A 26432-nucleotide genomic window follows, 5' to 3' on the forward strand; every position below is an offset into this window, starting at 1 on the left:
AGATGGCGCTGCTGAGTCCTGGGTACATCTATATAGGGGGTGGAGCTCCTGCACTCATACATGTACCAGACAGTCAGCAGGTAGATGGCGCTGCTGAGTCCTGGGGTACATCTATATAGGGGGTGGAGCTCGCCGCTCCTGTACTCATACATGTACCAGACAGTCAGCAGGTAGATGGCGCTGCTGAGTCCTGGGGCACATCTATATAGGGGGTGGAGCTCCCGCTCCTGCACTCATACATATACCAGACAGTCAGCAGGTAGATGGCGCTGCTGAGTCCTGGGGTACATCTATATAGGGGGTGGAGCTCCTGCACTCATACATGTACCAGACAGTCAGCAGGTAGATGGGGCTGCTGAGTCCTGGGGTACATCTATATAGGGGGTGGAGCTCGCTGCTCCTGCACTCATACATGTACCAGACAGTCAGCAGGTAGATGGCGCTGCTGAGTCCTGGGGTACATCTATATAGGGGGTGGAGCTCCTGCACTCATACATGTACCAGACAGTCAGCAGGTAGATGGCGCTGCTGAGTCCTGGGGTACATCTATATAGGGGGTGGAGCTCGCTGCTCCTGCACTCATACATGTACCAGACAGTCAGCAGGTAGATGGCGCTGCTGAGTCCTGGGTACATCTATATAGGGGGTGGAGCTCCTGCACTCATACATGTACCAGACAGTCAGCAGGTAGATGGCGCTGCTGAGTCCTGGGGTACATCTATATAGGGGGTGGAGCTCGCCGCTCCTGTACTCATACATGTACCAGACAGTCAGCAGGTAGATGGCGCTGCTGAGTCCTGGGGCACATCTATATAGGGGGTGGAGCTCCCGCTCCTGCACTCATACATATACCAGACAGTCAGCAGGTAGATGGCGCTGCTGAGTCCTGGGGCACATCTATATAGGGGGTGGAGCTCACCGCTCCTGTACTCATACATGTACCAGACAGTCAGCAGGTAGATGGCGCTGCTGAGTCCTTGGGCACATCTATAAAGGGGGTGGAGCTCGCCGCTCCTGCACTCATACATATACCAGACAGCAGGTAGATGGCGCTGCTGAGTCCTGGGGCACATCTATATAGGGGGTGGAGCTCACTGCTCCTGTACTCATACATGTACCAGACAGTCAGCAGGTAGATGGCGCTGCTGAGTCCTGGGGTACATCTATATAGGGGGTGGAGCTCGCCACTCCTGTACTCATACATGTACCAGACAGTCAGCAGGTAGATGGCGCTGCTGAGTCCTGGGGTACATCTATATAGGGGGTGGAGCTCGCCGCTCCTGCACTCATCCATGTACCAGACAGTCAGCAGGTAGATGGCGCTGCTGAGTCCTGGGGCACATCTATATAGGGGGTGGAGCTCGCCGCTCCTGCACTCATACATGTACCAGGAGGGACAAGTATAGGCGCATGTTGTGGGAGTACCTGGCCGACCCCAGCTCTCTCCTCTCTGATCCCTCTGTGCCCTACACTTATTTTCTCATCTTTTTTTCTGCAATACACAACTCCTGTGAAGTTCCCTTGGGATCTCAGAGGCGGTGGCCTCAGTGCTGAGAAACATCTGAGTTCCCTTGGCAATTAGCAGTAAGAGAACCCTGGAGCAACCAACTGTAGTCAGCTAGCATAGCATCGAGCATGGCTAAATGCAGAGAACGAAGTTGTACCACTTACACAGATGGTAACTTCAGTGCTGCAGTTGGTAATGGACGGTGTAACGGTATTAGCTCAGGGATCGCTGTCTTGACCATCTTTTGGCACAAAATGAAAGTCCAATCCAGCCAAGTATGGTTCAAGAATATGATTCAAGGGCACCTACACATCTGTCTCTGACACATTGGGGATTTCACCCTCATCCACCCTTTTGGCCTGCACCATCATGCGCCTCTTCCCAGCCACTCCCCATCTCCCAGGTGTTTCATTGCAGGCAGAAGTACAGCACAAGCCACCCACATGCCCAAGCCTTTAACGGCCTCATCTCAAAATTGCTGGCCCTGGAGATGTTGGCGTTTAGGCTTCTGGATACCCAGGCTTTTCGTCACCAGATGGCAGCTGGAGCACCTCCCTATGCTGGGCCTAGCCGTTACTACTTCTCTTGGTGTGCTGTCCCTGCCTTGCACCTGCATGTGTCCCATAACATCAGTCGGGCACAGAGCTCCACGCTTTGCTGCAAGGTCCACTTGACCATCGACGCATCGACAAGCGCCTGTGGTCAGGGATGCTGCTTATCTTTAATGACAGGCAGGGTGAATGTAGTGGAGTCTGGGCCCAGGGTGCAGACGGGGGTAGCCTATCTCCTCTCCCAGTCCAAAATTCATGGCAGGAGTTATCTGAAAGCCTACAACACTGCAACCTCCACCCCAGCTACTATCGGAAAACGCTGTAAGACTGGCGTGGGGAGATGTCAGCAGGGTGTGCTGAAGCTCATCAGCTTGGGGGACAGACAGTACAGTGTCTCCGAGGTCAGGGATGCCATCCTGGCTGAGATGGCAATGTGTTTTTCCCTGCTACACCTGGGGCATGGCATTTTTGCGTCTGTGATAATGGCCGGAACCTGGTAGCAGATCTGGAGCTTGCCAGACTCAAACACGGTCCACACATGGCCCACGTTGTCAACTTGATTGTGCAAAGGTTCTTTGAAACCTACACCATTGTGCCTGATATACAGGTCAAAGTGGGGCCATTTTCATAAGAGAGAAGTAACCTCTACTGGGCAGAAAACATTCAGAGCACACTCCTGTCATTTTCACACCGTTGGCTGGCGGAGAAAGATGAGGGGGATGAAGTGGCATCTGATGTCCCTGTCCCACACGAGGCTAGAGGGTGCACTTCAGTGCATCCCATTGCTTTACCACAGATGGTGTGAAGAAGAGTGGAAAATGCAGGAAAGGGAGAGTGACCCTTACAGTTGGGGGCAGCAAAGTCATGCCAAGTAACACACTGGCACACATGGCTGACTTCATGTTGGGTTGCTTTTTAAGAGACAAAGGCATACTTCACATCATGGAGAACAAACAATACTGGATTGAACAAAAAATTGGATCGAGCTGATATAGCCTGACTGAATTTCTGTCTCTTCTACCTAGGTTTTGGGGGTGGGATATCTGGATTGAGCGTACATAGCCTGATGTAATTGCTCTGTATCCTTGTTTTGGGGTTACACAGCCTGAAAAACTGCTTTGCACGTATATAGCAAGAAGTAACTGCAGTGGATTGCTGCTATTTTTCAAGAAACACCAAAATTCAAGGTTTTTTTTCAGCTGTATGAACTTGTAAATGCAGTGGATTGCTGCTATTTTTCAGGCCCCCCCCCCAAAAAAAAAAAATGCAAGGTTTTTTTTTTCAGCTATATGAACTATATCATATATAACCTACTAAGCAGATATATAATACAGTACTATATACATATATCAGATTTGACACTACAGACATCCTCATCTGCAGTAATACAGGGTCTCTCCGCAGTAGTCACCTACCTTTCCGATGGGGCCGAATCAGTCACAGGATCACCTACTGAAGTCAAACATGGCGGATGTTTCATCTCCTTACAGTCTCACCAAAACCTGACCATAAAGTGACAGAACCCAAGTGAATGTTGTTTCTTCCTTGTTTAGGGTGAAGATCTGATGGATATTAAGGTTGAAGTTAAAGAAGAAGCAGAAGAGGAGACGGATTACTGGACTGATCAGCAGTGTAAGGAGCGGAGACTTTATCCTCTAGATACTACTACTCCACAGGACTGCCCGGAGGAGAATGTCCCAGATAATCAGCAGGTAGATGGCGCTGAAGTTTTCCATTCACTGTTCTGTCTTGAGGAAAGATAAGTGTCCTTAGCAGAGAATGCTAGTAGTATCAGCCTGTTGCTGTTCTAGTTCCCAACCATTAGTTGTATACAGGACAGTACCCAGATCTTCCTAGTTCCCCTGGTGGTGGTTGTCACTGATATAATACTATGGAGTTAGACTATTTAGCAATTAATACTAATCCCATCAATCACACAGCAGGAATTAGGCAGTTATGATACTCCCCTCGCCTGAGCCCAAATCTTCCGCCTCTCGCGCAGTAAATGAGTCAGTGACAGCTCATTTTCTGAATTACATCAGAGTGCCCTTGGGAGTCGCAGCCTAGTAAGTATGAGCACCAGTAACCCTTCCTAATGCAGGGACTCCTTCATGTCCGGACCCACAGCCATAACCCCTTTCTTAGTGCAATGATCACTTCCATCACTGTGGAGGCGGCACTGATTGCTGAAGGCTGGAATGTGAATACATGTTCCCTGGGCATAGTGTGGGAGCAAGAGGGACATTATATTTTAGAGGGTGCGGAGGGTCATTACACAGAGTGTATAAGGACTACTTGTGGTCATCAGGTGAAGGCCACGTGTAACCCTTCCTAGAACAGGAACATATGGAGGGATGTGCACATAATACCGCCAGATCCAGACAGCAGGTAGAAGCCGCTAAATTCTCATCAAAACCTGACCGAACTGAAGTGACTTTCATATTATTTCTTCTCTGTTCAGGCTGAAGATCTGATGGATGTTAAGGCTGAGGTTAAAGAAGAAGCAGAAGAGGAGATGGATTACTGGACTGATCAGCAGTGTAAGGAGCGGAGACTTTCTCTTCTAGATACTACTACTCCACAGGACTGCCCAGAGGAGAATGTCCCGGACAATCAGCAGGTAGATGGCGCTAATGTCTCATCAAGATCCGACTGTAAAGTTACTGAACAATAGGCCATAATTATCAGATCGGTGGTATTAGACTCCCGGGGCCCCCACCAGTCAGATGTTCTCAGCAGCCAATAGACAGTGAATGGAGCAGACAGCGCCATCCTATGTATAGTGGCGGAATACAGTTACTGCAGCTTAGCTCCTATACAAGGCTCTGGACACTGATCTGCAGGATCCTGGTCTGACCAACTTATTTTTCATTGTTTAGGGTGAAGATCTGATGGATATTAAGGCTGAGGTTAAAGAAGAAGCAGAAGAGGAGACGGATTCCTGGACTGATCAGCAGTGTAAGGAGCGGAGACTTTCTCCTCTAGATACTACTACTCCCATCATCTCCTCATCACATGGCAATCTATCCCATCACTGTGTGTTTCCTACAGATGGAGCCATTGCCAGAAATCAGGGAGAAGATGTGACTGATATTAAAGCGGAGGCTGAAGAAGAGAGGATGAGGGGCCATCACCTGTGTAAGAGGGAAGTGGAGGAGGAGATTCCAGGAGGTGTTACCACAGGTACGGAGTCATGAATGGAGAAGGAGAAGTCCCAGGTTTCTCCAGGTCGGTTCCCCCTTAGACCTCCAGTCCAGTAACTCTCCGGCAGAAAGTAATTCCAGCTATTAAACTAAGAACAGAACTATAAGCCATAAAGCAGAAGTTGTAGCCGAGCGTTGTGTGAATACTGGACTACTGGATAGAGATGGGAGGAGTTTCTGGTCCTGGTCAGACTGGGGCAGGAGTGTCTCCATCCCGCCATTAGTCCTAGTGAATACATTGGGGGAAGTCTCTCTTATTCTCCTTGGAGATCCTACAGATTACTAGGAATAATTTGTCGCGGTTCTTCCCCGGGGACAATCCCTTGGGGTCGGAGGGTCAGAAAGGGCTGAGGATTATCTAGAACTGAATATCGTCCCCGGTCACAATAAGCTGAGAAGGAAAATACAAGTCTGGTGAGGGCGGCGACTACAAGGACAGAAAAGATGGCGCCATCTAGAATGGTGAGGTCACCACAACTGGTTTATGTGCTCGGGGCCGCACCGCTCCGGATCATGTGAAGGAAATAATAAACATCATCTTCTCTCGGGTCCTTGTGATTCCAGGTGACGGCTCAATGTAGAATCCTGATGTATCTAATAAAGGGATTGGCCGCTGTATTATAACTCCTATATATGTGCTGGATACACTGTGACCCCTTACTAATATACTGCTATATACCCGTCATCACCGCACTCTTGTGTATAATCCAGGCTCCTTACTAATATACTGCTATATACCCATCATCACCGCCCCCTTGTGTATAGTCCAGGCTCCTTACTGATATACCGCTATATACCCATCATCACCGCACCCCTGTGTATAATCCAGGCCCCTTACTAATATACCGCTATATACCCATCATCACCGCACCCTTGTGTATAGTCCAGGCCCCTTACTAATATACCGCTATATACCCATCATCACCGCACCCTTGTGTATAGTCCAGGCCCCTTACTAATATACTGCTATATACCCATCATCACCGCACCCTTGTGTATAGTCCAGACCCCTTACTAATATACTTCTATATACCCATCATCACCGCACCCTTGTGTATAGTCCAGGCCCCTTACTAATATACTGCTATATACCCATCATCACCGCACCCTTGTGTATAGTCCAGGCCCCTTACTAATATACTGCTATATACCCATCATCACCGCACCCTTGTGTATAGTCCAGGCCCCTTACTGATATACCGCTATATACCCATCATCACCGCACCCTTGTGTATAGTCCAGGCCCCTTACTGATATACCGCTATATAACCATCATCACCGCCCCCTTGTGTATAGTCCAGGCCCCTTACTGATATACCGCTATATACCCATCATCACCACACCCTTGTGTATAGTCCAGACCCCTTACTAATATACCGCTATATACCCATCATCACCGCACCCTTGTGTATAGTCCAGGCTCCTTACTAATATACCGCTATATACCCATCATCACCACACCCTTGTGTATAGTCCAGACCCCTTACTAATATACCGCTATATACCCATCATCACCGCACCCTTGTGTATAGTCCAGACCCCTTACTAATATACCGCTATATACCCATCATCACCGCACCCTTGTGTATAGTCCAGGCCCCTGGTTACACGGCACCAAAGTCCCAACATGGCCACAGATGAAGGGACACCTGAGCAGACCCATCCAACACTGTGTATGTGACCGTTACCTTAGCCAAGTGCTGGGATATTCAATGTTTGGATGGGAACACTGTGTCATTTTTGGGAGCAGACTGCATTACACAAGGCGGATATCTTAGGTGTTTCTCAGGTGTGGTTTAGCCACGTAGATGTGAATAGAAGGTCTAAAACACGTCATGTATGTGGCACAAGGCGTGCGAGACAGATTATTGCTACCAGACATGTCAGCATTTTTCCACGTTTAGTTTCTCTGTATAGTAAGTGTATATCCAGCCTAATAGGAAAGTTATAAATTTCTGTATTGCGTCATCTAAAAAGAGGAAAAATCACTGAATCCAATTTTACTCCTACAGAAAATCCCAGTGCGATCTCTGAGGGAAACGTAATGTTATCAGATGAAGATATGATGGAGTGCTCCTCCAGAGAAAACCTCATTACCCCTAATGTACATCCAGGACGTCACAGTACAGATCCATCATATAATCCCCCCAATCATCAGGAACCTTCTGACCAACCACAGATTGTGACCACAAGTACCAGGAAGAAAAGATATCTATGTGGTGAATGTGGAAAAGAGTTTAATAAAAGCTCAGGTCTTCTTATGCATAAGAGAATTCACACAGGAGAGAAGCCATATTCATGTTCAGAATGTGGGAAATGCTTTATGCAAAAAGACAATCTTATTGTACACCAAAGAATTCACACAGGAGAGAAGCCATATTCATGCTCGGAGTGCGGGAAAAGTTTTACACAAAAAGTCAATCTTACTGCACATCAGAGAATTCACACAGGAGAGAATCCATATTCACGTTCAGAATCTGAGAAATCTTTTATATCTAAAGCCAAACTAAATGATCATCAGAGAAGTCACACGGGAGAGAAGCCGTATTCATGTGCAGAATGTGGGAAATGTTTTAAAAATAAATCAAGCCTCACTAAACATCAAAGAAAACACAAAGGAGAGAAGCCATATTCATGTTCAGAATGTGAGAAATCTTATATATCTAAATACGAACTAAATGAACATCAGAGAAGTCACACGGGAGAGAAGCCGTATTCATGTGCAGAATGTGGGAAATGTTTTCAACATAAATCAAACTTCACTAAACATCAAAGAACTCACAAAGGAGAGAAACCATATTCATGTTCAGAGTGCGGTAAATGTTTTATGATAAAGTATTGTTTTGTTGTGCATCAGAGAACTCACACAGGAGAGAAGCCATATTCATGTTCTGAATGTGGACAATGTTTTATAGATGGATCAAAACTCAATAGACATCAGAGAATTCACACAGGAGAGAAGCCGTATTCATGTTCTGAATGTGGAAAACGTTTTGTAGAAAAATCAAGACTCCTTTCACATCAGGATCATCACATAGGAGTGAAGCTGTATTCATGTTTTGAGTGTAAGAAATCTTTTAGAAGAAAGCATAGTTGTATTGTGCATCAGAGAAGTCACACAGGAGAGAAGCCATATTCATGTTCTGAATGTGGAAAATGCTTTACATCTAAACCCCAACTTGTTAGACATCAGAAAATTCACACAGGAGAGAAGCGATACTTATGTTCTGAATGTGGAAAATGTTTTATAGATAAATCAAATCTTACTAAACATCAAAGAATTCACACAGGAGAGAAGCCGTATTCATGTGCAGAATGTGGGAAATGTTTTACTCAGAAAGGAAATCTTCTTATGCATAAGAGATTTCACACAGGAGAGAAGCCATATTCATGTCCAGATTGTGGGAAATGTTTTATTTCAAAAGCCAAATTCAATGATCATCAGAGAAGTCACATGGGAGAGTTTATGGAAAATAAGACCACTCCTGTTTGAAGTTCACAGATATTAAACAGCCAATAAGAGTCTCTTTTTGGGTGACATTAGCTTGTATCTGCGAGGTCAATGTGACCGGGATCCATGGAAGAAACGTCCTGTGGATATAAGCTGTGAAGCTGAATTGTCACCATGAAAAAGGAAGGAGACCCTGTGTGACATGTATATTATATGATATATGGACGTATCGATGTCTTATTGTTATGTAGGGGATGACTCCTAAATAGAGATTGGGGCTAATAGCCCAGAAAGAACTGCTGGACTGTAATAAACAATGAGTGATTACACATGTGGGCTATTCCTTGGAGCATCAGAGAACTGCCCCAACAACAAAAACATAGAGGGCTTAAAGGGATAAGTTCCTTAAATATATAATGTCTGGTAACAAATAATGTTAATGTAAGAAAAGAGGACACACATTCCAGTGGTGGTGACTAGAGATGAGCGAACGCCGTTCCATCGAATATCAGGCCGTTCGAGGTATTCGATTATAATCGAATACCCCGAGGCAAACGCAGTAAAAATTTGTATCCCCTCCCCCCTTCCCTGGTGCTTTTTTTTGCACCAATAACTGTGCAGGGGAGGTGGGACGGGAACTACGACAACAGAGGCATCGAAAAAAAATCGGAAAAAGGAATTGGCGGCCAAAATCAGGTGACCTCCAATTTAGACGAATGGTGAATTTAACATTCGACTAATTTGGGACTGTGAACTATGTGACTGTGAGACAGGGACAGATGTACAGGAGGGTTAGCTAGGGGTTACCTTTATTTAGGGGGAATGTCACTCACCAGCTCTTTGGGGCTCTATCTGGTCGGGATCCCTGGCAGCTTGCGATATGTGCGAGATGACTTTTTCCCATAGGAATGCATTGACCAGCGTTGATTGGCCAGTGTATAGCATTCGACCAATCAACGCTGGTTCTGCTGGAGGAGGCGGAGTCTAAGATCGGTCCACAGCAGTTTCCATTTTAGTCCGATCTCAGATGTAGCAGTGCTGACACAGCTCTGCTACACTGACAAGTGGCAGAGCTCAGCACACACAGAGATGCAGCAGAGCTGAGTGTGCAGCATGGTTCAGCGCACACTCAGCACTGCTACATCGGACACTACTACATCGGTCAGCACTGCTACATCAGGCCGTGCGCTCAGCTCAACTACTCCGGAGATGCAGCCAAGCAGAGCGCACGCCCAGCACTGCTACATCGGAGATGAAGCAGAGATGGCCGTTTGCTGAGCTTGGCTACTCCGGAGTAGTCAAGCTGAGCGCACGGCCCAATGTAGCAGTGCTGGCCAGTGTAGCAGTCCGATGCAGCAGAGCTGAATGTGCAGCAGGTCACGGCCCGATATAGCAGTGCTGGCTGATGTAGCAGTCCGATGCAGCATAGCTGAGTGTGCAGCAGGATTCAGCACACACTCATCTCCGGTGTAGCAGTGCCAACACTGCTACATCTCGGCATAGGAATGCATTGACCAGCGTTGAATCAATGCTGTTTCTGCCGGTGGAGGCGGAGTCTAAGAGCAGTCTCTATTCTGGTCCAATTCTTAGACTCCGCCTCCTCACAGACGAGCCTCTGGCAGAACCAGCTTTGATTGGCTGAATGCTGTACTCTATGGCATTCGGCCAATCAACGCTGGTCAATGCATTCCTATGCGATAAAGTCAGCTCCGGCATATCACAAGTTGATGGGGATCCTGACATAATACAGTGACTTGGGCTTGTTAGATGCCCCCAGACATGCTCCCCCTGCTGTCCCAGTTGCATTGCAGAGGTGTTGGCATCATTTGCTGGGGTATCATAGTGGACTTGGTGACCCTCCTGAGGTGAATGGTGGGATCCCCTGAAACGGAGCATTTTTCCCCATAGACTATAATGGGGTTCGATATTCCTTCCAATAGTCCAATATTGAGCGGCTATTCGTAACGAATAACGAACATCGAATCTTTTACTGTCCTAGTGGTGACGGTTACAGATATGTTTCCAGTTCTGGCATTTCCCAGTGTTGGAATTTTTCTCTAGATTGTTACACGACAAGTCTGTCTCAGCGTGTCCAGGTTGAGCGTAGCAAGCAATGTAGCAAAGCCATCCTCCTCCTTCCCGGCCTCCTCCTCCTCCCTCCCGGCTTCCTCCTCCTCCTCCTCCTTTCCGGCCTCCTCCTCCTTGTGGTCATTCTTGTAGGCCGGCCACTACTCACCGTCATCACTGTCAGGGTCACCTAGCTCTGCTCCTCCTACATCACTTATCATTGATACCTGAATACAAACAACAATACTCACGGAGTCACCCACATATTCATCAGCTGCACTTACACCCGGCCATGTTGCTGGGGTTGCAGTCATTGCTCTTCATCATAGTGGTTTCCACTACCTTTAGGCAACTCATGGCCCAAATAAGCAAACAAGCGGGCACCGGCACTGCCTGCACAAGTAGGCTCAGTCGTACTTAGACTATGAGCTTGTTCCAGCAGATTCCCTGAGGCCGAGCCTTCATCCTATTGACTTCACCCTTGGCAGACAGTGCCCCAGTTTTCGGTGGGTCTTCTGTATTGTCCATCATCCTGTGTAATGTCAGAAAGATGTGGGCAGGTCTATGCCGTGAAAATCCCTCGGACCATAGGGGTGTAAGAGATGAAAAAAAGAAAAAGTGGGATCCAGCACTGAAGAGATATATATATATATAAATGAACTTTTGATCTTCATATTAACCCCTTTAAAGATGGCGGCCGCTCTGCTGCAGAGTACCCACCATGGCTATCGGGTCTCTGTTGTAATGGACAGGGCAGACCCAGCACTAATGCCCACGATCACAGTCTACTGATTGTGGCCATTGTGTGACTCAATATCTAAAAATGTCCCCACCGGCTCCTGTTTGGCGAGATTGTGGGAACCGTCCTGTTGCTTCTAAAGGCTTCTAGACCTGCAATATTATTATTAGCATTGAGGCTGGCCTACGGTCGCTCTATGACCAGCCTCAATAATAACAGCAAAACTCCCAGCAAAAAATTGCAGGTACAAGCCCCCTTGCGGAACTAAAAAAAAAAATAAAAAAAAAAAATATATTTTTTTTTAAATATACCGTGTTTCTCAGAAAATAAGACGGGGTCTTACATCATTTTTTATCTAAAGAAAGGGCTAGGGCTTATTTTTCCATCATTGGAACGAATCAGAATCTTTTCTGCTGTGGACAAATCTTAAATAAACAAGGCAAAACCCAAAGCACTTTCATATAAAACATAAAAAATACTTGAAACAAACTATAATGAGACCAATCCATCTACAATAGAGACGGCACACCTCGGGAGACACCATGATCAATCAAGACTGCATGCCAAAAATGCATGGAGGCAAGTAACATGGGAAGAATAGGCAAATCTGTCTTCCATGATGTAATTAGGAAGTCAGCTGCTGCCTCAGTCACGCAGAGGGCTCTCCCTTTAATATGATGCCCGACCTTCCCAGAGGCCTTTGCTGCAATGATGTTGGTATTTTCCCAAGTACAGTCTCTTAGCCGAAGACGGCCGTTTCGATCTGATTGGATCTCTTCAGCCCAGCGCAGAGAAGACTGACTTGGCAGAGGTGAGAGGCTTCTAGACAGGGTTAAGGGGATGTCATCACTCCTTCGGGAGAGGCCACCATTTAGGTGTGTGGAGTCTTATTAAGCCATTTGCGCTCCACTGTGCAAAGGAACATGGGAAGAATATGCAAATCTGTCTTCCATGATGTAATTAGGAAGAAAGAGCCTCAGTCATGCAGCCCAATAGAGGGCGCTCCCTTTAACATCACACCCGACCTTCCCAGAGGCCTTTGCTGCAATGATGTGGGATTTTACCAAGTACAGTCTCTCAAGTAAGAAAGCAAACCAGGCTCCATATCGTACAATGAAGTAATGTGATACAATGTAACGTACATACATAGGCAAATAGGTGCAGCCTAGGAAAGTAATATATCCAAATAGCTCACCAAATGTTTGTGAAAGGCGCGTCTGCATGCTTGGAGAGACTCTGAGGTCTGGGCCTAAAAATACCTTAAGGACTCGGCCTCATTTTTAAAAACAGACACGTGTCACTTTATATGGCGATAACTTTAAGACTCTATAACTTACACACGTGATTTTGAGATTGTTTTTTCGTAACACATTGTACATCATGTTAGTGGTAAACATTGATCAATATTTTGTATTTAATTATAAAAAAAATTAGGAAATTTGATGGAAATTTTGAAAAAAATCTCAATTTTCAAAATGTGAAATTCTCTGCTTTTCAGTTAGTCACACCACCCAAACACATGATAAATATTATCTGCCGTATCTCTGCTTTATATCGGATCATCTTTTGATCGTCTTTAATTTATTCTGGAGGTTATAAATCTTACAAGTGTGACAGCGATTCTCCAGATTTACAAGAAAATTTCTCAAACTAAGAGCACGGAAGGGAAGGAGCGACACTGGGGGGAAGAAAAGCAGATTGTGCCGGAAGAGTTTTCAGGTGCCAGGTCCGATTTGCAAAGCCCCAAAAGTATCAATACAATGGAAACCCCTTAACAGTGACCCCACTTTAGAAATGACACCCTTCAAGGAATGTATCAAGGAGTATTATCATTTTGAGGCCAATAGTGCTTCCGAAAAATTAAAGGGATCCTATCATGCAAACCCTTTTTTTTCTGAGTAACACGTTGGAATAGGCTTAAGAAAGGCTATTCTTCTCTTACCTCTCGTCGTGTTCTCCGCACCGCCGTTCGCCTACAATCCTGGTTCTTGTCGGTATGCTAATTAGCTCTCTCGCAGCACTGTGGGCGGGCCCCAGCGCTCAAACAACACTGGGGGCGTCCCCAATGCTGCGAGAGAACTCTCTCCAGCGTTGCCTCCATCTTCGTCAACAGCGTTCTCTTCATCCTCTTCTTCCAGCGGTGGATTGTAACTTCTAGACCTCGGGCCTTGGGCAGAGCAGACTGCGCATGCCCACAGGCCACGAGAAAATGGCCGCTTGCACTGTATTGTAAGCGGCCATTTTCTCATGGCCTGTGGGCGTGCGCAGTCTGCTCTGCCCGAGGCCTAGAAGTTACAAGCCACCGCCGGAAGAAGAGGATTAAGAAGACGCTGCTGACGAAAATGGAGGCGGCGCTGAAGAGAGTTCTCTCGCAGCATTGGGGACGCCCCCAGTGCTGTTTGAGCGCTGGAGCCCGCCCCCAGTGCTGCAAGAGAACTCATTTGCATACCAACAAGAACCGGGATTCCTACGGAACAGTGGCGCGTAGAAGACAACAAAAGGTAGGAGAAGAATAGACTTTCTTAAGGCTATTCCGACGTGTTACTCAGAAAAAAAGGGTTTGTATGATAGGATCCCTTTAATGTTCAAAGCGAAAATTGACATTTTTAAAGGAATCTGCCATTTCAGTGCTGAATACGTTGCGCCCACTTCATGACATCAGAGACCTTTACTTCTAAAACTATTAGGTGGGTTATCCTGGTTACAAAGAAGTTGTAGATGTGGCTTTACACTGTGGCTTCAGCACACAGCGGGGCTCAGAAGGGCTTTTTAGCTTTTGGGGTGCAGATTTAGAGGGACTTTCTGGACACCATGTTGTTTTTGCAGAGCCTTGGAGGTGTCCAAATACCAGCAATCTAAATGAGCGGTCCAAAATCACATAGGACTCCTTCACATCTGCGCCCTGCTGCGTACCCAAATGGCGGTGTATGCCACATGTATGACACTGGTGTATCCCAGATAACGTACACAATGCCATATGTGGTATATACTGATATTAGGACACATGGATGACACTGGTGTATCCCAGATAACGTACATAATGCCATATGTGGTATATACTGATATTAGGACACATGGATGACACTGGTGTACCCCAGATAACGTACATAATGCCATATGTGGTATATACTGATATTAGGACACATAGATGACACTGGTGTATCCCAGATAACGTACATAATGCCATATGTGGTATATACTGATATTAGGGCACATGTATGACACTGGTGTACCCCAGATAACGTACATAATGCCATATGTGGTATATACTGATATTAGGACACATAGATGACACTGGTGTACCCCAGATAATGTACATAATGCTATATGTGGTATATACTGATATTAGGACACATGGATGACACTGGTGTATCCCAGATAACGTACATAATGCCATATGTGGTATATACTGATATTAGGACACATGGATGACACTGGTGTACCCAGGATAATGTACATAATGCCATATGTGGTATATACTGATATTAGGACACATGGATGACACTGGTGTATCCCAGATAACGTACATAATGCCATATGTGGTATATACTGATATTAGGACACATGGATGACACTGGTGTATCCCAGATAATGTACATAATGCCATATGTGGTATATACTGATATTAGGACACATGGATGACACTGGTGTACGCAGGATAATGTACATAATGCCATATGTGGTATATACTGATATTAGGACACATGGATGACACTGGTGTACACAGGATAATGTACATAATGCCATATGTGGTATATACTGATATTAGGACACGTGTATGACACTGGTGTATCCCAGATAATATACATAATGCCATATGTGGTATATACTGATATTAGGACACATGGATGACACTGGTGTACCCAGGATAACGTACATAATGTCATATGTGGTATATACTGATATTAGGGCACATGTATGACACTGGTGTATCCCAGATAATGTACATAATGCCATATGTGGTATATACTGATATTAGGACACATGTATGACACTGGTGTACGCAGGATAATGTACATAATGCCATATGTGGTATATACTGATATTAGGACACATGGATGACACTGGTGTATCCCAGATAATATACATAATGCCATATGTGGTATATACTGATATTAGGACACATGGATGACACTGGTGTACCCAGGATAACGTACATAATGTCATATGTGGTATATACTGATATTAGGGCACATGTATGACACTGGTGTACGCAGGATAATGTACATAATGCCATATGTGGTATATACTGATATTAGGACACATGTATGACACTGGTGTACGCAGGATAATGTACATAATGCCATATGTGGTATATACTGATATTAGGACACGTGTATGACACTGGTGTACCCCAGATAATGTACATAATGCTATATGTGGTATATACTGATATTAGGACACATGGATGACACTGGTGTACCCCAGATAATGTACATAATGCCATATGTGGTATATACTGATATTAGGACACATGTATGACACTGGTGTACGCAGGATAATGTACATAATGCTATATGTGGTATATACTGATATTAGGACACATGTATGACACTGGTGTACCCCAGATAATGTACATAATGCTATATGTGGTATATACTGATATTAGGGCACATGTATGACACTGGTGTACCCAGGATAACGTACATAATGTCATATGTGGTATATACTGATATTAGGGCACATGTATGACACTGGTGTATCCCAGATAATGTACATAATGCCATATGTGGTATATACTGATATTAGGACACATGGATGACACTGGTGTACCCAGGATAATGTACATAATGCCATATGTGGTATATACTGATATTAGGACACGTGTATGACACTGGTGTACGCAGGATAATGTACATAATGCCATATGTGGTATATACTGATATTAGGACACATGTATGACACTGGTGTACCCCAGATAATGTACATAATGCTATATGTGGTATATACTGATATTAGGACACGTGTATGACACTGGTGTATGCAGGATAATGTATGTAATGTCATATGTGGTATATACTGATATTAGGACACATGTATGACACTGGTGTACCCAGGATAATGTACATAATGCCATATGTGGTATATACTGATATTAGGACACATGTATGACACTGGTGTACCCCAGATAATGTACATAATGCTATATGTGGTATATACTGATATTAGGACACGTGTATGACACTGGTGTACCCCAGATAATGTACATAATGCTATATGTGGTATATACTGATATTAGGACACGTGTATGACACTGGTGTACCCCAGATAATGTACATAATGCTATATGTGGTATATACTGATATTAGGACACATGGATGACACTGGTGTATGCAGGATAATGTATGTAATGTCATATGTGGTATATACTGATATTAGGACACATGGATGACACTGGTGTACCCCAGATAACATACATAATGCCATATGTGGTATATACTGATATTAGGACACATGGATGACACTGGTGTACCCAGGATAATGTACATAATGCCATATGTGGTATATACTGATATTAGGGCACATGTATGACACATGTATGACACTGGTGTACGCAGGATAATGTACATAATGCCATATGTGGTATATACTGATATTAGGACACATGTATGACACTGGTGTACCCCAGATAATGTACATAATGCCATATGTGGGTAGAAATGAGTTTGGGCACAGCCGGGCACAGAAGGGAAGGAGCGCTATTTTGGTTTTCGGACTTCATGCCACTTTTGCAGAACCACTGAGTTGGCAGCAAAGTGGAATCTGCAGACATTTGATGCCACTTTGGAAACTACACCCATGAAGGGATTTAGCGAGCGGTGTAGCGAGCATTATTAACCTTTGAGTGTTGTATTAATTTCATTAACAAAAATGAATGCTCATCTGATCATGAAAAGCAAAAAATGCAATTTTTCCAGAGTTACGCCAATTCAATGCCCAAAATGTTGAGCCAGCAGAGAGACTCCAAAAACTGTGAGGCGGGTATCCCGGGCACAACAGCTTTTAGAGCCTTCATCTCTGATACAAGTCGGGCACAACATATTACGCACTGAAATGACGGATTCCTGGAAACATTGTCATTTTCACCTTTTAGCATTAGCTGCGTATTCATTTCTGGAAATTAAATTAATGCAACACTTGGAGGTTAAAAATCCTCATCGTACCCCTGGATAAATCCCTTCAGGGGTGTAGTTTCCAAAATGGGGTCACTAGCCAGGGGATTATACTTTATTGGCATTTCAGGGCTCTGAAAAGGAGTCATGGTGTCCAGAAACCAAATAACGCTCCCTCCCTTCTGCTTGTGCCCAAATATCAGTTTATATCCACATATGACATTACGTCCGTTATCCTGTCATCTCCATCTAGAAGTTTCCCTGCACTTAGTATCAGGTACCGGCCACAGCTCAGACATGGCGGGACCAGAGATCAGAGAGAGAAACCTGCACTGCAACCTAAGGGTGCATTCACACGATGTAACGTGGCGCACAATCTGGCACCTATACAAGTGTGAGCAGATTGCGCTCCGAAAAAGATCCTATTCATTTCAATGGGAGTTAGGAACATATATGCCGCGTTATTTTGCGGCCGTGAAATGAATGGGATTTTTTTCGGAGCGCAATCTGCTCACACGTGTATACATGCCTCATTGCGTGCCACGTTACATCGTGTGAATGCACCCTCACATTGAAGGAAAGGGAAACCCCGCCCCCTCGTGACATCATCACATGTCCTTCATCCTTCTCCGAAGCTCCGCCCCCTATTTACTGGTCACATGATGGTGACATCATCACAGGTCCTTCATCCTTCTCCTCTCCTGAGCTCCGCCCCCATGTACTGGTCACATGATACTGGTGACATCATCACAGGTCCTTCAGCTCTTGCAGGTCCTGCTCGGTAGTCAGTGCTGTTCTCTTGTTCTCTCTGTTATCAGCCATTATCCCAGGCTATAGATATATATATATACTGTATATACAGCAGTGACTGCTCTCAGGACACGGTCACACTGCGGCTAGAAGGTAAGATTATACAGCACTCTCAGCCATCTATGGACCTTAGATAGATCCAGTAGAAGAAATCCCCCCGAGAGATGTCCCCTGAGTCCTCTGTATTCCCAGGACTGCCCGGAGGAGAATGTCCCAGACAGTCAGCAGGTAGATGGCGCTGCTGAGTCCTGGGGTACATCTATATAGGGGGTGGAGCTCACCGCTCCTGTACTCATACATGTACCAGACAGTCAGCAGGTAGATGGCGCTGCTGAGTTCTGGGGTACATCTATATAGGGGGTGGAGCTCCTGTACTCATACATGTACCAGACAGTCAGCAGGTAGATGGCGCTGCTGAGTCCTGGGGTACATCTATATAGGGGGTGGAGCTCCTGCACTCATACATGTACCAGACAGTCAGCAGGTAGATGGCGTTGCTGAGTCCTGGGGTACATCTATATAGGGGGTGGAGCTCGCTGCTCCTGTACTCATACATGTACCAGACAGTCAGCAGGTAGATGGCGCTGCTGAGTCCTGGGGTACATCTATATAGGGGGTGGAGTTCGCCCCTCCTGTATTCATACATGTACCAGACAGTCAGCAGGTAGATGGCGCTGCTGAGTCCTGGGGTACATCTATATAGGGGGTGGAGCTCGCTGCTCCTGTACTCATACATGTACCAGACAGTCAGCAGGTAGATGGCGCTGCTGAGTCCTGGGGTACATCTATATAGGGGATGGAGCTCCTGCACTCATACATGTACCAGACAGTCAACAGGTAGATGGCACTGCTGAGTCCTGGGGTACATCTATATAGGGGGTGGAGCTCGCCGCTCCTGCACTCATACATGTACCAGACAGTCAGCAGGTAGATGGCGCTGCTGAGTCCTGGGGTACATCTATATAGGGGTGGAGCTCACCGCTCCTGTACTCATACATGTACCAGACAGTCAGCAGGTAGATGGCGCTGCTGAGTCCTGGGGTAGATCTATATAGGGGGTGGAGCTCGCCGCTCCTGTACTCATACATGTCCCAGACAGTCAGCAGGTAGATGGCGTTGCTGAGTCCTGGGGTACATCTATATAGGGGGAGGAGCTCTCCGCTCCTGTACTCATACATGTACCAGACAGTCAGCAGGTAGATGGTGCTGCTGAGTCCTGGGGTACATCTATATAGGGGGTGGAGCTCATCGCTCCTGCACTCATACATGTACCAGACAGTCAGCAGGTAGATGGTGCTGCTGAGTCCTGGGGTACATCTATATAGGGGGTGGAGCTCCTGTACTCATACATGTACCAGACAGTCAGCAGGTAGATGGCGCTGCTGAGTCCTGGGGTACATCTATATAGGGGGTGGAGCTCCTGCACTCATACATGTCCCAGACAGTCAGCAGGTAGATGGCGCTGCTGAGTCCTGGGGTACATCTATATAGGGGGTGGAGCTCCTGCACTCATACATGTCCCAGACAGTCAGCAGGTAGATGGCACTGCTGAGTCCTGGGGTACATCTATATAGGGGTGAAGCTTGCCGCTCCTGCACTCATACATGTACCAGGAGGGACAAGTATAGGCGCATGTTGTGGGAGTACCTGGCCGACCCCAGCTCTGTCCTCTCCGATCCCTCTGTGCCCTACACTTATTTTCTCATCTTTTTTTTCTGCAATACACATATCCTGTGAAGTTCCCTTGGGATCTCAGAGGAGGTGGCCTCAGTGCTGAGAAACACATCTGAGTTCCCTTGGCAATTAGCAGTAAGAGAACCCTAGAGCAACCAACTGTAGTCAGCTAGCATAGCATCGAGCATGGCTAAATGCAGAGAAAGAAGTTGTACCACTTACACAGATGGTAACTTCAGTGCTGCAGGTGGTAATGGACGGTGTAACGGTATTAGCTCAGGGATCGCTGTCTTGACCATTTTTTGGCACAAAATGAAAGTCCAATCCAGCCAAGTATGGTGCAAGAATATGATGCAAGGACACCTACACATCTGTCTCTGGCACATTGGGGAGTTCGCCCTCATCCACCCTTTTGGCATGCACCATCATGCGCCTCTTCCCAGCCACTCCCCATCTCCCAGGCGTTTCATTGCAGGCAGAAGTACAGCACAAGCCACCCACATGCCCAAGCCTTTAATGGCCTCATCTCAAAACTGCTGGCCCTGGAGATGTTGGCGTTTAGGCTTCTGGATACCCAGGCCTTTTGTCACCAGATGGAAGCTGGGGCACCTCCCTATGCTGGGCCTAGCCGTTACTACTTCTCTTGGTGTGCTGTCCCCACCTTGCGCCTGTATGTGTCCCATAACATCAGTCGGGCCCAGAGCTCCGCGCTTTACTGCAAGGTCCACTTGACCATTGACGCATCGACAAGCACCTGTGGTCAGGGATGCTGCTTATCTTTAATGACAGGCAGGGTGAATGTGGTGGAGTCTGTTCCCCGGGTGCAAACTGGGGTGGCCTATCTCCTCTCCCAGTCCAAAATTCATGGCAGGAATAGACTGAAACCCTACTACGCTGCAACCTCCACCCCAGCTACTAGCGGCAAACGCTGTAACACTGATTGGGAGATGGGGAGATGTCAGCAGGACGTGCTGAAGCTCATCAGCTTGGGGGACAGCCAGGACAGTACCTCCGAGGTCAGGGATGCCATCCTGGATGAGATGGCAATGTGTTTTTCCCTGCTGCACCTGGGGCCTGGCATTTTTGCATCTGTGATAATGGCCGGAACCTGGTAGCAGATCTGGAGCTTGCCAGACTCAAACACTGTCCACACATGGCCCACGTTTTCAACTTGATTGTGCAAAGGTTCTTTGAAACCTACACCATTGTGCCTGATATACTGGTCAAAGTGGGGCCATTTTCGTAAGTGAGAACTAGCCTCTGCTAGGCAGAAAACATTCAGAGCACACTCCTCTCATCTTCACACGGTTGGCTGGCGGAGGAAGACGAGGGGGTTGGAGTGGCATCTGATGTCCCTGTCCCACACGAGGCTAGAGGGTGCACTTCAGTGCATCCCATTGCTTCACCACAGATGGTGTGAAGGGGAGTGGAAAATGGAGGAAATGGAGAGTGACCCTTACAGTTGGGGGCAGCAAAGTCATGCCAAGTAACACACTGGCACACATGGCTGACTTCATGTTGGGTTGCTTTTCAAGAGACAAAGGCATTGTTCACACCATGGAGTGCAAACAATACTTGATTGAACAAAAAACTGGATTGAGCTGATATAGCCTGACTGAATTTCTGTCTCTCCCACCTAGGTTTTGGGGGTACACTCCCTGGATATCTGGATTGAGCGGACATAGCCTGATCTAATTGCTCTGTATCCTTGTTTTGGGGTTACACAGCCTGAAAAACTGCTTTGCACGTATATAGCAAGAAGTAACTGCAGTGGATTGCTGCTATTTTTCGAGAAACACCAAAATTCAAGGTTTTTTTTCAGCTGTATGAACTTGTAAATGCAGTGGATTGCTGCTATTTTTCAGGCCCCCCCAAAATGCAAGGATTTTTTTCAGCTATATGAACTATATCATATATAACCTACTAAGCAGATATATAATACAGTACTATATACATATATCAGATTTGACACTACAGACATCCTCATCTGCAGTAATAAAGGGTCTCTCCGCAGTAGTCACCTACCTGTCCGATGGGGCCGAACCAGTCACAGGATCACCTACTGAAGGCAAACATGGCAGATGTTTCATCTCCTTACAGTCTCACCAAAACCTGACCATAAAGTGACAGAACCCAAGTGAATGTTGTTTCTTCCCTGTTCAGGCTGAAGATCTGATGGATATTAAGGTTGAGGTTAAAGAAGAAGCAGAAGAGGAGACGGATTACTGGACTGATCAGCAGTGTAAGGAGCGGAGACTTTCTCCTCTAGATACTACTACTCCCATCATCTCCTCATCACATGGCAATCTATCCCATCACTGTGTGTTTGTGTCTCCACAGATGGATCCAGTAGGAGAAATCCTCCCGAGAGATGTCCCCTGAGTCCTCTGTATTCCCAGGACTGCCTGGAGGAGAATGTCCCAGACAGTCAGCAGGTAGATGGCACTAAAGTCTCATCAAAATATGATGAGATTTGCGATATATGGTCTTGCGATGAAGGATGGGGTACAATTTGGGGGCATTTTTGTGGTTAAGGAACAATAGTGGTGATACAAGATACCGAACTATCAGCTGTGAGCAGGAGATCCTACAACCTACCAAAGGAACTACCACATGTTATGGGGATAGCTGCGTATGTCCCCCACCTCGGCAAAAAGCTGATTCTGCTTTGTGTTATGTCACATGCTGTGCCCCCTCCTCGTGTTCTCCAACCGTGGTCGGGCCGTATTATCAACATCACTCCACACAGAGAACTAAATGATCCTGAAGTTTCTTCTTTCTCTTTTAGTTGCTGTGACCCCTAGTATCTCTGTATCTGCTATAAGCTTGTACGTGTTCGCTCTTGCTATATACTCCTGTACTCTCCATGATGCCGTATCACACTGAATATCCCCATGGTGGGACGATTACAGGGTTATCTGAAAATCTGACCATAAAGCAACCCAACCAAAGATCAATTCACATTTTTGTTTTTTCCTCTGTTTAGGGTGAAGATCTGATGGTTATTAAGGTTGAGGTTAAAGAAGAAGCAGAAGAGGAGACGGATTCCTGGACTGATCAGCAGTGTAAGGAGCGGAGACTTTCTCCTCTAGATACTACTACTCCCATCATCTCCTCATCACATGGCAATCTATCCCATCACTGTGTGTTTCCTACAGATGGAGCCATTGCCAGAAATCAGGGAGAAGATGTGACTGATATTAAAGCGGAGGCTGAAGAAGAGAGGATGAGGGGCCATCACCTGTGTAAGAGGGAAGTGGAGGAGGAGATTCCAGGAGGTGTTACCACAGGTACGGAGTCATGAATGGAGAAGGAGAAGTCCCAGGTTTCTTCAGGTCGGTTCCCCCTTAGACCTCCAGTCCAGTAACTCTCCGGCAGAAAGTAATTCCAGCTATTAAACTAAGAACAGAACTATAAGCCATAAAGCAGAAGTTGTAGCCGAGCGTTGTGTGAATACTGGACTACTGGATAGAGATGGGAGGAGTTTCTGGTCCTGGTCAGACTGGGGCAGGAGTGTCTCCATCCCGCCATTAGTCCTAGTGAATACATTGGGGGAAGTCTCTCTTATTCTCCTTGGAGATCCTACAGATCACTAGGAATAATTTGTTGCGGTTCTTCCCCGGGGACAATCCCTTGGGGTCGGAGGGTCAGAAAGGGCTGAGGATTATCTAGAACTGAATATCGTCCTCGGTCACAATAAGCTGAGGAGGAAAATACAAATCTGAGTCAGGGCGGCGACTACAAGGACAGACAAGATGGCCCCATCTAGAATGGTGAGGTCACCACAACTGGTTTATGTGTTCGGGGCCGCACCGCTCCGGATCATGTGAAGGAAATAATAAACATCATCTTCTCTCGGGTCCTTGTGATTCTAGGTGACGGCTCAATGTAGAATCCTGATGTATCTAATAAAGGGATTGGCCACTGTATTATACCTCCTATATATGTGCTGTATACACTGTGACCCCTTACTAATATACTGCTATATACCCATCATCACCGCACCCCTGTGTATAGTCCAGGCCCCTTACTAATATACCGCTATATACCCATCATCACCGCACCCCTGTGTATAGTCCAGGCTCCTTACTAATATACTGCTATATACCCATCATCACTGCACCCTTGTGTATAGTCCAGGCCCCTTACTAATATACCGCTATATACCCATCATCACCGCACCCTTGTGTATAGTCCAGGCCCCTTACTAATATACCGCTATATACCCATCATCACCGCACCCTTGTGTATAGTCCAGGCCCCTTACTAATATACTGCTATATACCCATCATCACCGCCCCCTTGTGTATAGTCCAGGCCCCTTACTAATATACCGCTATATACCCATCATCACCGCACCCTTGTGTATAGTCCAGGCCCCTTACTAATATACCGCTATATACCCATCATCACCGCACCCTTGTGTATAGTCCAGACCCCTTACTAATATACCGCTATATACCCATCATCACCGCACCCTTGTGTATAGTCCAGGCCCCTGGTTACACGGCACCAAAGTCCCAACATGGCCACAGATGAAGGGACACCTGAGCAGACCCATCCAACACTGTGTATGTGACCGTTACCTTAGCCAAGTGCTGGGATATTCAATGTTTGGATGGGAACACTGTGTCATTTTTGGGAGCAGACTGCATTGCACAAGGGGGATATCTTAGGTGTTTCTCAGGTGTGGTTTAGCCACGTAGATGTGAATAGAAGGTCTAAAACACGTCATGTATGTGGCACAAGGCGTGCGAGACAGATTATTGCTACCAGACATGTCAGCATTTTTCCACGTTTAGTTTCTCTGTATAGTAAGTGTATATCCAGCCTAATAGGAAAGTTATAAATCTCTGAATTGCGTCATCTAAAAAGAGGAAAAATCACTGAATCCAATTTTACTCCTACAGAAAATCCCAGTGCGATCTCTGAGGGAAACGTAATGTTATCAGATGAAGATATGATGGAGCGCTCCTCCGGAGAAAACCTCATTACCCCTAATGTACATCCAGGACGTCACAGTACAGATCCATCATATAATCCCCTAAATCATCAGGAACCTTCTGACCAACCACAGATTGTGACCACAAGTACCAGGAAGAAAAGATATCTATGTGGTGAATGTGGAAAAGAGTTTAATAAAAGCTCAGGTCTTCTTATGCATAAGAGAATTCACACAGGAGAGAAGCCATATTCATGTTCAGAATGTGGGAAATGCTTTATGCAAAAAGACAATCTTATTGTACACCAAAGAATTCACACAGGAGAGAAGCCATATTCATGCTCGGAGTGCGGGAAAAGTTTTACACAAAAAGTCAATCTTACTGCACATCAGAGAATTCACACAGGAGAGAATCCATATTCATGTACAGAATGTGGAAAGTGTTTTAAAGATAAAGCAACTCTTGTTAAACATTCCAAAATTCACACAGGAGAGAAGCCATATTCGTGTTCAGATTGTGGGAAATGTTTTACGAACAAATCAGATCTTATTAAACATGGCAGAATTCACACAGGAGAGAAGCCATATTCATGTACAGAATGTGGGAAATGCTTTAAAGATAAAGGAAATCTTATTAAACATTGGAGAACTCACACTGGAAAGAAACCATATCCGTATTGAAAATGTGGGAAATTATATGTTTGTGTTATATTTATAAATGTATTACTCAAATTTCCTATAAAGTTTTCTAATAAAAATAGGAGAGAAACCATATGCAAATTAAGATGGAAAGGAATTAAATTAGTTTATTTTTCAATTACAAAATTAACAAGAAACTTAAATCTGAGACTGTGAACCCTCAAAAATAATCTGGGAGTAATGGTGGAGAAGGATAAGGAAAGGGCAAATCTGCTAAATAACTTCTCATTTACACATCATGCAATGGCAGGGCCCCTATGAGGTAATGGAAAAGATAGGGGAAGTGAACTACAAGGTTCGTCAGCGACGTAGGGAAAAACCTGAAGAGGTATCATGTAAATTTACTGAAAGTGTGGAAAGACAGGGAGAGTCCGAGAGAGTCTGCTGACAGGATACTGAGAGAGCCTGCTTACAGGGAACCAAGAGAGTCTGCTGACAGGGAACCAGGAGAGTCTGCTGACAGGGAACCAGGAGAGTCTGCTGACAGGGAACCAGGAGAGTCTGCTGACAGGGAACCAGGAGAGTCTGCTGACAGGGAACCAGGAGCGTCTGCTCACAGGGAACCAAGAGAGTCTGCTCACAGGGAACCAAGAGAGTCTGCTCACAGGGAACCAAGAGAGTCTGCTCACAGGGAACCAGGAGAGTCTGCTCACAGGGAACCAGGAGAGTCTGCTCA

At 45.9% G+C, this 26432-nt stretch overlaps 3 protein-coding genes across 3 annotated transcripts in view; 2 read left to right on the forward strand and 1 right to left on the reverse strand.

The window, feature by feature from the left end:
* LOC142198393 (uncharacterized) overlaps positions 1-26432 on the reverse strand; it is a 600588-nt gene that overhangs the window by 246949 nt on the left and 327207 nt on the right. The gene's annotated exons all lie outside the window — the stretch shown is intronic.
* LOC142198391 (uncharacterized) overlaps positions 1-26432 on the forward strand; it is a 617468-nt gene that overhangs the window by 131800 nt on the left and 459236 nt on the right. Inside the window, exons 15-17 of the mRNA XM_075269418.1 lie at positions 4520-4678; positions 22279-22357; positions 22456-22550. Coding sequence (XP_075125519.1) covers positions 4520-4678; positions 22279-22357; positions 22456-22550 — 333 coding nt within the window. The remainder of the gene's footprint in view (positions 1-4519; positions 4679-22278; positions 22358-22455; positions 22551-26432) is intronic.
* On the forward strand, positions 23248-25740 carry LOC142198430 (uncharacterized). The gene is made up of 2 exons (XM_075269470.1): positions 23248-23405; positions 25026-25740. The coding sequence occupies exons 1-2, from the start codon at positions 23342-23344 to the stop codon at positions 25736-25738; spliced, it is 777 nt and encodes a 258-aa protein (XP_075125571.1). The 5' UTR covers positions 23248-23341; the 3' UTR covers positions 25739-25740.

This window comes from Leptodactylus fuscus, chromosome 3 (assembly GCF_031893055.1).
Source record: "Leptodactylus fuscus isolate aLepFus1 chromosome 3, aLepFus1.hap2, whole genome shotgun sequence".
Taxonomy (NCBI): Eukaryota; Metazoa; Chordata; class Amphibia; order Anura; family Leptodactylidae; genus Leptodactylus; species Leptodactylus fuscus.

What these genes read in the sequence shown, in the direction of transcription:
- LOC142198430 (XM_075269470.1), top strand. Translation starts at nt 23,342, where the DNA reads ATGAGGGGCCATCACCTGTGTAAGAGGGAAGTGGAGGAGGAGATTCCA. An exon ending in TCCAGGAGGTGTTACCACAG is followed by an intron (nt 23,406 to 25,025) that starts GTACGGAGTCAT and finishes TTACTCCTACAG; the next exon opens with AAAATCCCAGTGCGATCTCT.